Below are 12780 nucleotides of genomic sequence, written 5' to 3' on the forward strand. Positions count from 1 at the left end.
ACTTTTGTTAGTGATGAAACCAAAAGAACAAATTTGCTGCACACTAATGCCAGCTATTTTCTTCAGTAATCTTGGATATACGCTATGTAGTAAGTTGCAACAAATACCTTACTCATTTGTATACAACTATCCAATATATTTTTAAATATATATATATATATATATGTTCTTCTGGCTGTAGTAATGCACTGTAAAGCTATTTCACAGTGCAAAATGATAAAACCAGCCCAAATGAGGGCTGCATAATAACAATTCTGGTAGGAGAATATATTTACAGAGTTACTGGAACGTGTAACAGTAGCTTTTTATTTGCTATTGTGGACATATCCCCAGTTTAAAGACAGGGATGAAGCTGTGCTTTAGTGCCTGGGGACTCAGACAGTTTATGAGGTTGGGCATTAGTTGCAGAACTAGCATTTTGGCTCATGTTCTGGAAGTTTCCTCCATTTATTTGGTCAGGTGACTGTGGTGGTATGGAAAGAAGGGGCCTGTTAGCTGAAGCCAAGGTGGGAGAACTGCCAGCATCGGACTGAAAAGACATGGATGTGTCTGTCATGGAAATTTCTAATGTGCCAGAATCCTGTTGGGAGTCCCCCGTTTCTCCTCTGCTAAGGTCAGATGTACTGGTGCGTAAGCGCTCCCTTGCAAGCCAGTCTGAGATGGACAAGTCCTGGGCCGAGCATTTGGGCTTTAACCGAGTCACAGCTGAAAGTTCAGACTCTCTCTCCTCACTCTGCTCCTGTACTTTCCAAAAATTCAGAACGCTGATTTCTGAAGCATCTCTGTGCCCTCCGAGTGTATGACGACGTTTGATGTTTTTCCTTTTAACAGTCTCAGCACTCGTCTTTTGATTTCCTACTCCAAACATGTCATCTGCTGGGACTCGTGGTCTCAGTTTTAACCGATCTGCTATTTTCGTTTTCCAAGTGGGTTCCTGTTTTTCTGAGTCACTCCTGGCTGGTGCTAGTAAACTCCCTGTTGACTTTCCTTTCTTCATAACATCAAATACTTTGGTTATTGAAGGTGTTTCTTTCTCATTCTTGGCATCCCCTAGATTCCCACTGTCTGACTTGAACCTGGCGGATTTTTTCCGGGACAGCGTATCACATTCAATCAGCTTATGGGAACTGAAGAGCTGTCTTCGGCTATCCAAACTGGGCGTTAAACTTCCCTCAGTATAACTTACTTCGCTTCCCTCTGAATTTCTCCGGCTCGTCTTAGAGACTTCTTGCAGTTTTCCTCGGAAAAGCCTCTCGGAAGTCAAAGCGGTGGGAAAAACGGGGAAATCGTTCTCACTGTCAGTCTCCACAGGCCGCCCTTCACTGATCAGTTCGCTTCTCTCATCGTCAGCCTCGTCTCCTTTACTTTCTGCAACAGACTGCACCTCGGGGCTCAGTCGGCTGGAGTCAAGGCTGGTCAAGTACGTAGTGGACGACGTGGTTGAATAATCTGAGGTGATGGTGCTAACATTGGCCAAAAACTCACCACGTTTAGTTTCTGGACTGGTGGATTTCTTAGCAGAAAACCTTGCCAGAGAAGCCTGAGAAGAAATGCTAAGCAAAGTGCCAGAGTCCGACCCTGTCTCTTCAAAGTGGGAGGACTTTTGGGTCAAAAGGGATCTGGGGCTCTCTTTCAGGACAGTGAAGCGGCAGCTCAGGGTGGGTGACTTGTTGTGTTTTGAATTGTGTGGGGGTGAAGGTTCTTCGGATGGCATGCTCTCTCTTTGCAGCGATATCTTTTCATCTTTCGTTGCACTGCTATCTTTCTTAGCATTATTTTCTTTGGAAATGACAGTCCTCTGTTTTCTTCCTGATGTCTCACTCTCTTTTTTGGCTTCTTCTTTAATATTGTTGTGACACAGTTCTGCATTTTCTTTCTTAAAAAACACATTGTCCAGTTCATCTTCTGAGCTACTAGGTTGTGTTTTTTCTTTTGGCTTTTTCCTCTTGCGACTAGCAGCTGCGAAGATGGAGGATACAAGCAGTTCCCTGCTATACTGATCTTTTCCAGATCCCCAAGAACCCTGAGAAGCAATCAGAAATGAGATATTGAGCGTAAGAACATTATCAAGTTCCTTTTCTGAAAGGGTTTTCCCCCAGATATTTCGTACTAAATTATCCATACTAAAGCTCTAGAAGCATTAATAAATGTAATTAGTTTTTATCCCTCCTTTAAGATATATTTTTATTTATCTATATATAAAGATAATTTTAGCCCTGGCTGCAGTCGCTCAGTGGATTGAGTGCCAGGCTGCAAATCAAAGGATGCCAGTTTGATTCCCAGTCAAGGCACATGCCTGGGTTGTGGGCCACGTCCCCAGTTGGGGGAGCCCCAGAGACAACCACACATTGATGTTTCTCTCCTTTTCTTCCTCTCTCTCTCAAAATAAATAAATAAATAAATTTTTTTGGAAAGATAATTTTAGAAAAAATTTACTTTTAATGTAACTAGTCCAATTTCTTGCCTAGTAGTACTTACTGCCAAGTCATGCAGGTGTTATTTAACTGCCATATCACAGCTCAGAGACATCTATCTTTGAAAGAAGTATTTTGTGTTCAGTGCAATCCAGCTCTCCTATGCTTGTTAATTCCCCTGTCCCTACTGACTTTCCCTGCTTCTGCAGTGCTCATACTTAAGGTTCTGTCAGGTGTAAGAGTTAATATTCTGACATAGCTGAATACAGTATTCTGAAATAGGTTACTGAAATCTCATGACTGACTTCAATTTTCTAATTACAGATAGCCTACGATAAAGATATTGTATCTGATAAGCTCATTAAGATAAGGGACTCTTTGGTCTTCCATTATTTTGGCAAGGCTGGACTTTAGGAACTTGCCTTAGGGAAATCAGGTTGATAATGTCTTCATTTATCTAAGGTAATAACAAAATCAAAAAATTCAAATAGAGCCCTGGCTGCTGTGGCTCAGTGGGTTGAGCATTGGCCTGCAAACCAAGTGTCGCTGGTTTGATTCCCAGTCAGGGCGCATGACTAGGTTGCACGTCAGGTCCCCAGTTGGGGGTGTGAGAGGCAACCACACAGTGATGTTTCTCTCCCTTTCTTTCTCCTGTCCCCCCTGTCTAAAAATAAATAAATAAACAAATAAATAAACAAATATTTTTTTAAAAAATTCAAATAACATAAGGTCAATGGAAGATCTTGAGTCCTTACCAAAGAAACACTTTAGTGCACTGTTATTGATAAAGTTGTGGTGCAGATTACTGGCTTTTTTAGCTATGCACAACAGGTTCTTGATGACAACATTCAATTAACTTGTTCATATGCCTATATGCTACGTAAATGGTGGTGGTAAGGTCAATAAACCCTTGTTGGGTTACCACACACCATTTAACACAAGAAAGCAGGCAGGCAGGAAGCATGCTGAATAACCAAAAGTGTATTTCTCTACTGTCATAAAAATTTTAAGACTCGCCCAAACTCCCATACTGAAGGCTTTGAAAAACAAATTTAGATTGTCATATTAAGAATAATTCACCAAAATGAAATCACAGATTAATAGAACTTTGTTTTTGATAAGTTTAAAGGATTTCATAATTATCCTGTACATTTCTAATGGTCATTCACATTTTAACACATTGTGCTAAAGACGGTAGGGGATAGATAATGGTTTGGACAGAGCTCTGAATTAGGAGAGCGGACCTTCCTGCCTGCAGCTTGCTGTGTATGGTACTGAGCAAGTGACTCACCTTTAAACATCTCAATTTCATTATTTAGGTGAGAAGAAATAACTTTATGTTTTCTTCTAGATTTACTAGGGTTCCCTTTAAACTTCTAGACATTTATGACCATAAAATATGTGTTGACGCAAATGACTATTTTACAATTGAGAAACTGTTACAAAGAATTATACCATTTGGAGAGCCATTATTTTACAAGCATGGGATAAATACCACCATAATTAAGATAAAGAAATGGCTATCACAACAGATTAAGAAATATGCATTTAATAACAGGGAAGGCATGAATTTCCAAGAGGTCTGAAATCTAAAATCTAAACCTAAAATTTTATATTCTGGCAAAAAAGGTGAGTAACTGTTCTAGATTAAAGAAGACTAAAGAGACCTGACAACTGAATACAAGAAATTATTCTTGATTGTATTCTGTATAAAGAAATAAAAAACACACAATTGGGGAAATACTTAGGGGTAAGGTGTTATGTGTATTAAGTAACTCTCAAATGGTTCAGAAAAATAAAAAAACAATAAAGATTTACCAACTTATGAGTCTAGAGTAAAAGATTTTCATGCTAACTATTATTCTAGTAATTTTTCTGTAGGTTTAAAATTATTGAAAATAAAAAGTTAATGCAAAAGATGGTGAAAATATGTGACAGTGAATAACATGATATAATAATAGTTTTTAATATTTTCTGCGAGAATTACATTTAATTGTATACAACCCATTATATTTAAATATGAGTAAAATTCATATCTCATTTCCAAGTTGAAAATGTTTTAAGAACTTTATTGACAATTCTAGTTGCTACTGTCTCAGTAAAACAAAGTTTAAATAGATTGAATTAATAAAACAGTGTCTAAGAAATATAAAAACTTCCTAAAGACTACTCAAAAAATTGTGTCATTTGGTGATGGTGTCAGTGGCACACAAATTATATTAAAAATATTGATCATAAAAACAAAATTAGTTATTTTGCTAAAATATATAATTTCTATAAAAATATATAATAACAAAAAAATCTGTATTGCTATTGAAATATTTACATATATAATGATATTTGAGTGGCATGCAGATGAAATAAACTTGGCCCTGAGTTAATTGTGGAGATAGATAATGAGGGCTCATTATACTATTCTCTCTACTTTTGTATGTTAGAAACTTTTCATGTTAAGAAATGAGAAAGTAAAGCCTACTTCTTTGAATTATGCAAAACTATGCTGAGAGAAACCCAACATTCCAACTCACAATCCAGTATTCTTCTACCATATTCTCTTCTTAGAACTCATTTTTCCCTTGATGAAACCTCGTTCACCTGTGTCATCGGACACAGATGGGGATGCATTTGTATAATGATCATAGTAATTGGCCAAAAAGCAATTCCCCCCTAAAATATTTCACAATCATACAAAACAATTTACCTTAGATTTTGTTGAGTCACTAGTAGCTGAATCTGTGAGAAGTTAAATAAAACATGGTCAGTATTAGTCAATCTTTACCTCTTTCAACAAACAATGCAGAACTTATGGAAAAGACAGGCACAGAACAAAATGGAAAAGCAAAACTCAAACAAAACCATTGAACACAGTGGATAGTCAGAGCTCACAAAGATGCAAGCTGCACCACAGAAAGCCACCGCCATGAGAGAGTGCTGTGAATTGTAGGCAGAACCAGCTCAATGAGAGGATGGCAAAGGAGCCCTATACTAACGAAAACAGAAATGCTAGTGCTCACTAAACTTTCTAGTATTAAATCTAGCAATAAAGAAGCTTGAAGACCTTTTTAGGAATTGTACTATGTACCACATCCTGTATCTGAAACTGATACACAATGTAGAACTTTTAAGATTCTTTGCTGCCCTAGCTACAAATTGAGACAATCATACTCGGAATATTCATGTTGATTTTTGTCAGACTGTCAAACTTAAATTTTATAAGCACATACTGTATGCATATGGATGCAAAAGAGGCATCAGGATAACCCTGCTTTCAGGTCACTTTGGTTTTATATTAAATAATGCTGACCTTTGTGATTGAGACCCCAGTTTCATATCTGTGCAGTCAGGGATCTTTTTGACTAGTTTGTTTAAATTGCTACCAGTTTTGTAATTATCTACTAATAAATGCTATTATGGAAATGGAAAAATGGAGACCATAATTTTACTGTCTGGCAAAAACTCAGATTATACAATTATAAAGAGGGTAGGAAGGGGCTAGCACTATCCCGGATCATACCAATTTTGAAATTTTATGTTTTGACTTTAGGGAAACTGATTTTCAGAAGTAATGAGCTGAGCCCCGTGCCACGCCCCTTTTAACACATGGCTAAATGCTGTATGACTTTAAGAACTGGTAGACCATACCATGCTATTTCTCCTCATGGTCTGCTTCAGAAATAACAAGAAACAGCAGAAAAACTTTTAAGAAAGTAGTATTGATCTGTTTACAAGAATCTTATGAGAAAATTTACACCACAGATCAACGATGTTTGCATTTACAAGAATCGGGGGTTTCTGCAGACAAGGCAGCTACAGTGTGGACAGCAATCCTCCTTCTTCCTACAGTTCCAGCTGTCCATCAGGGACACCACAGAATCCACTAGCGACATTACCGTGTGATAGACTCCTCCCACTTCGCCTGTTCAACATCAGTATAGATTTGCCTGTGTCAGTAAGTGCTGAAAAAAACCCTTTAGGACTAGAACAAGAACTAGAGACAAAGGGAGAACATTGTGTAAAACAACATGCTAGGTTAGTGCAACAGTTTGGCAGGAGAAAATTTGCATCAAAAGAGCCTACAAGAACTAATACTTAACCAAACGTTAGGGTGACAGGAGAAAACAGAAGAAAATGTCAAATAAGTTGACTTTTATTGTGACATCTATAGTGACAAATAATATACTGTATTTCTGAAAATGGTGCCCATTAGCAGTTCAACATATTTTCCTTGCTGCTTTTAAACAGAACGTCTAGCCCAAGAATAAGAGCTACTTATACACTCTAGACCATACTTTCTGCCATCACAGCAACCGCATATTCAGTAGCACATATCTGTTTTACCTCGTGATGACTATTACATGGAAACTGTGAATTAAAAAAAAAAAGAAAGAAAGAACAAAACAGTGGTTCGCATGCTCATTTCCCTCATATTTCCATTTTGACAAGCACTGTAACTCCATGCATTACAGTCATATAATGGCATTATAGTCATTGGAAGATAATTAAGGTCAATCAGAAAAGGGAGTTTTAGTTCTTATTAGAAAGAAAAAAAAAGAAAAGGAAAAAAATTATAGTGAATTGTTACTTATGATTGATTTACTTTCATGTTTTAAGAATTTAGCTTTTAACCTAGAGCTTGATACTGCCCAGGCTAGCGTTACCTGATACATCTCCAGGGGACACTCCTGTCCTTCCAATGTTGGTGAGTAAATGATCTATGTTGGGCACTGGCTGCGAGTCCACTGTGTTTTCCTCCTGCATTGTTGTCTATGGTTAATAAACAAAGAGCTCTTCATCATCTCTTCAAAGATACTTTCTTTAAAATTCAAGCAACATTTAATAAAAGACACAATACTGAGTGGAGCACATGGTCATAATGTTTTACCTTCTTTACATATAATTAACTATGCAATGAGCATCATACTTGTATTTTCTTTAGCTTAGAAACTGAAGAGCTATAGGCCTGCTGCCAGGGTGCAGCGTGGGTAAGAGCATACAAAGCAGGAGGCTGACATTGTAGCTTCAGGGTCTGGTGTCCCAAATGAAAACAACAGAGTGCAAATGCTGCTGGACATTACTTACAAGAGGTTCTTCTGCACCTTCTTCTGTGAAAAACCAGTCATGCTAAAATTTAAAATAAAAAAGGTAAAAAGAGAAATTAAACAACTCTCTAAATAGATCTATATTTTGGAGCACAGAATACAGAGAAAGGTAATTATCCCCCAAAAATATCATAACCAACTTCTGTCCTATCAGCTGCTCACGGAGAAAGAATTTTTCTGATGCAGTGAAACATAAACTTACATGCTGGATAAGTGTCTCTACGATCTTGTACTGATCCGGCATGTGGGTGACCATGTGCGTCATGTTATCTTCAGATGTTCTCACAAGAGTTGGGCCAAAAACTATTGCTAGGTTTCTTGGTTCCATCTAAAATAAAAATACGATATTGGAAAAAAATCACAATTTTTTCTTAAGAAAATAGGTTTAAAGTCCCATTGCATATTTGGCATTTTATTTCTGACAGGTTCTTTTGATGAAAAAGAATTCAGAGAAGAATGGTGGACTGATGTGTGTGTAAAATAAAGAAAGTCTCCTAGTTAAGATTTCCCTAAGTTAACCTCTGCACAACTTCTTTCTCCTGCTTTAATGACAATGGACAATGCTCAATTGGCATTCTTTTCTTCCAGAAGTCAATAGAAAGCAATTGATGTAGTTTGAAACTAATATTACTGAAGCTAAATTAAGTGACAAAAAAAATATTAATAACAAAGGAAAAAAACTTAGAAAATATGGAAACCTCTCCCACCAAAACTAAAAAACAGAAATGATACACAAAATTTTCCAAATTTGCCCTAATTGTATAGCAAAATCCCTACTATGTAAAAACCAAATGTCTGGAGATATTCCTTCTGAATCAATTTTTACTTCAACCAAATGTTCTGAAGTTCTTTGCCTATCCTTGCATCAATCTGAATGCCTCATAACATGTTTGTATATTCATTACCATGTTAAATTACACAGTTATCAAAGGTATAGATCTTTTGTTTTCCTTCGTTATATCTTATAGTGTCTGCTGTAATATTTTGAACTTAGGATTTGATTCAAATGTTAAATAACTTTCATCAACCCTGAAAACATACCAAGGGGTTACAAATGACCACAGAACTGAAAAGCCTCATTGGAAAAAAAAAAACTGTTTAGGGAACTACACTACTATACGATTTTGTGAGAGGCATGCACATGCACACACACACATTCACACATGCATATACAAGCCTCTCAGATATGGTACAAAGTGGAAAGCCCAGAGATCCTTTCTAATTCTGAAGTAACTGTTAGGCTTCTAACTTGTAATTGAAGTCAGTATTTCCACAGAAAGTTGACTGAGTAGAAAGAAAACATGATTGCAACCCTGGCTGGTATGGCTCAGTGGACTTAGCACTGGCCTGCAAACCAAAGGGTGGCTGGTTCAATTCCCAGTCAGGCACATGCCTGGGTTGTAGGCCAGGTACTCAGTTGGGGGAGGGCAAGAGGCAACCACACATTGATGTTTCTCTCCCTCTCTTTCTCCCTCCCTTCTCCTCTCTCTAAAAATAAGTAAAATGAAAGTCTAAGTTTAAAAAAGAATAAAAAAAAAAAAGAAAATGACTGCAGGTGGGGTTTACTTAAACTGGGCACATAAGGCATATTTCTCATTTTCCCTCTAGAAAATGTAGTCACCTCATCCTTCCATCAAAAAACAAAAGTTCAGCACCTCAAAGGCTTCTGTAAAATTTTTACTAGATTCTTGTCTATAATTTCATTAAATTTTTAGACTAACAATAACATGCCTTATTATTTTATATATACAGTGATACTTATTATGTGGGTATACAGTTTTAGCTGTTTTCCTTATAAAACTAATAACATATGTAGTTCAGTTTATGAATTCATTAATTACTTAAAACAAATTCTGTATTTTTTGAAAGATGCCCCACAACATGTAGTCAAATAAGTCTGGGGAATGAAATGCCTTCTATCCTTATTCAAGACTCACAGTGTTAATATATTAAAGATTCTTAAAAACCTGCAGTAAAGATATCAGTTCTATTTTGTTTAATTCAGTGCTTTCTAAACTAATTAGACCATCAAACACTATTTTCCCAGTAACTCTTAGTAACACCCAGCAAAACTGACAAATGATATACTACACTTTGGAAAATGCTGAAATAGTTAGAAAATATTTCAACTATAATTGACAACTTTTTGACTCCTACTATATGAACTTCTGGAAATAGTACAATCAATTAATATAGGCTTTCTTTTCTTTCCCTCTTTTTTATAGCCCTATCACTTGAGGAAACTGATTGTCTAAAGGAAATTGTAACACTGCTTGTAATCTTCTCGATTTATAGGTAATAGGGGTTCACATTGTTCTGGCAATCCAGCCTTACTACAACTGTTAGCAACTATCTTCCAGCACATGAAGAACCACTAAGCTGACCTGAATGAAAGCATTTTTCTCCACCTTAAACAGGTTATCTTCCTTAGAAAAAGCAATGACAGCAGTATGCCTGAGCTTGTGGCATTCTGTTTCTTTTTTTTTCTTCTCCAGAAACCAAAATGCCCGTGTTTAAGTATTTTAAGAAGTCATGCCTGGGAGTCAGAATCATCATTTGCCGCCTCTACTGACATAACGGAATGAGGCAACCATCGCCACTGAGTGATGAGAATGGTGATAAGTTAAGGCTATATAATGTGTCAATCACAATATGTGCACCTTGTTTGGACAATAATTTAAAGAAGTGTCTTTACTGTTGTTTGTTTAAATCAATATTCAAACAAGGTCCACATACTAGTCTGGAAAAACTGAACATGAACTGAGTATTAAATAATATTAAGGAATCACAAATTTGAATGTGTTTAATAAAGGTAATGTTAAAAACCACAAAGAAAAGGCCTTATCTGCTTAAAACTAAGCAAACAATACAGAAATGTCTATTGTTTTTCACTGTATTTATTATTATTTGGTACATTTTGACTGTTGTATCATGCAAATGTTGCCTATTCAAAATATCTGAAAAATACAATTGAAAAATAAATGAGCCTTGGCTAGTGTAGCTCAGTGGATTGACTGTTGGCCTGAGAACTGAAAGGTCATCAATTCAATTCCCTGCCTGGGCACATGCCTGGGTTGTGGGCCAGGTCCCCAGTTGGGGGTGAGCAAGGGGCAACCAACTGATGTTTCTCTCCCTTTCTTTCTCCCTCCCTCCCCCTCTTTCTAAAAATAAATAAAATCTTTAAAAACAAATGAAATGAAATTTCTGCCTTTTTCATTTTTCTTGATGGATAAATGAAAACAAATGTCTTTTAAAAATGATAACTGTTATCTTAGGATCTTTTGCTTTTAGGAGGGATCTTTAGGGATATCAATCAGCCAATATGATGTATTTTAGAGATTTTATTGAATTATAACCCTATACAGGTATTTGATTAGTTAGCATGAAGCAATGAAGCATATCTTTTCAACTAAAGTCACTGGTGGAAGTACATTGCTTTGGTGTGCATTTTTTACATACCTTATTTTTTTCTGAATTTTCTGCCACTGTCTTCAGATGAGCCGAAAGAAACTTAAGTGTTTCATAATGATGTTCAGGCAAATCGTGAATCTGAAACATATTATTTTCACAATGGGTTTAGATGCTGAATTTTAGGTATACCTCTAGAAATATAAAACAATACCTACTAGTCTTTTTAACGTTTTCAGACGATCTAGAGGATCTTCTTTACGATTGGCTTCAATAAAGTCGGCATATTTATCTGACAACAACAATAAGAACAATAAAGCAAATTTATCTTAAATTGCTTAGATGAGTTGTAATCTAGTTTTCCTTTAAGGTTTAATTTCAAACCACAATTTAACAAATGTGGGAAAGACCCAAATAGCTTTGAGATATAAGTCTCTAAAACTACTATAGTTTTTAATGATCATCTAACCCTTATCATCAAAAAAAAAAAAAAAAAATTCTATGATGTAAGTTCCCTGCAGGTACCATCCAGTATTTATACACTTTGTACATTTTTTTCTCTCCCCCACACTGCAACATTTAGTACAGTGTCTTATATAAGTCAAATATTCGCCTTGACTAAAAACATATTTTTCTACTTATTGTATATTGTTAGGATCTGAAGACTTTTGACTCAAAACAATAATAAAATATCTCTTTAACTTGACTGCAAATGTGAATGAACAGATTATACATTTTATTGAGCCTAAATAATTTTTTACAAATTCTGCTTTTCATTGATATTTACGAGGAAAAAACTCCAAATGACGAAAAACAGCACATAATTATGCCTTATATATAAATAAGAACTAAACAAAATCTCCTGTTTCCTTAGACAAAAACATTTTCTTCTCCTTCAATTTCATATTCTATGTTTTCCAACAATGTAATTTTTAACTGTTTCATCTGGTTTCTGTTGTGGGCATTAACTCACCATTTGTGAAGAGAGGTTCAGGGAGTTTCCTGAAGAAGGATTTTAGTAAACTGCTTATCACATTCAAATCTCGCCATTTCTAAGTGGCAAAACAGAAATATAGTAGTTTTGCAGTCAATACCACAAAAGGAAAAACACATCAGTTATCCACACAGAAATAAACAACTTACATCATCTTGTATATCGATGTCAGCCATTCCCTTGTTCAGCTCTTCCTGCATACTTGAGATGGCTGCATTATTCCCAGGAACTCTATAAATACCTGTATATTCAAGACCTCTTTCTTCAACTAATTTGCAACATATGTCAACTATTAATGGAATATACTGCAAAACAAGAAAGACATTTTATTTAATATAATACCAATCTTTATATTTAGTTAGTAGATATATACTGTAGCTAAAAGGCCATTTTCATCCAAAAGGAAATGCATAAATTACAGCTTTTTCATAGAGAAAATAATGAATATAGATGATACAGAATTGGGAACCGATAAAACCAGCAAAAGATACTTAAGACAGTGGAAGAGAAAATAGGTCGAGACAGGAAAGGAAAGGTCCACAGGGAGATAACAGTCTAAATAGGAAACGAGAGCAAGTAAGGAGACTGTGAGAACAGTTCAGTTGAATAAAGAGGAATAAAGTCAAAAAAAGAAGGGGGTGGGGGTAGAATAACATCAATCAACTCATGATACGAATCCTAACACGGGTATTGCAAACACACACACATAAGTACACTTATTATACTTTCTTAGTCAGGTCCTTGTTCTCATCCTTCTTTTACGATGCTAAAAGCAGAAACACACATGATTTGAAAATAAATTATTACTGACCATTTCAGATACACTCCTAATGTCTGAATAATTATTCTATTTCAGAGTCAATAC

The 12780-nt window shown here is 35.9% G+C and overlaps 1 protein-coding gene across 6 annotated transcripts in view; it reads right to left on the reverse strand.

Moving 5' to 3' along the window:
- Positions 1-270: 270 nt before the first annotated feature.
- ARHGAP21 (Rho GTPase activating protein 21) overlaps positions 271-12780 on the reverse strand; it is a 140232-nt gene continuing 127722 nt past the window's right edge. For all 6 annotated transcript variants that reach the window (XM_090266621.1, XM_090266620.1, XM_090266624.1 and 3 more), the window contains 9 exons: positions 12065-12220; positions 11895-11973; positions 11140-11213; positions 10973-11062; positions 7716-7841; positions 7494-7535; positions 7073-7178; positions 5116-5147; positions 271-2023 (listed from right to left, as the gene is read on the reverse strand). In XM_090266621.1, the coding sequence (XP_090122747.1) occupies positions 335-2023; positions 5116-5147; positions 7073-7178; positions 7494-7535; positions 7716-7841; positions 10973-11062; positions 11140-11213; positions 11895-11973; positions 12065-12220 (2394 nt within the window). In that variant the 3' untranslated portion in view covers positions 271-334. The remainder of the gene's footprint in view (positions 2024-5115; positions 5148-7072; positions 7179-7493; positions 7536-7715; positions 7842-10972; positions 11063-11139; positions 11214-11894; positions 11974-12064; positions 12221-12780) is intronic.

The sequence above is a fragment of the Furipterus horrens genome, unplaced genomic scaffold (genome assembly GCF_987537825.1).
Source record: "Furipterus horrens unplaced genomic scaffold, mFurHor1.1.pri manual_scaffold_2, whole genome shotgun sequence".
Classification (NCBI taxonomy): domain Eukaryota; kingdom Metazoa; phylum Chordata; class Mammalia; order Chiroptera; family Furipteridae; genus Furipterus; species Furipterus horrens.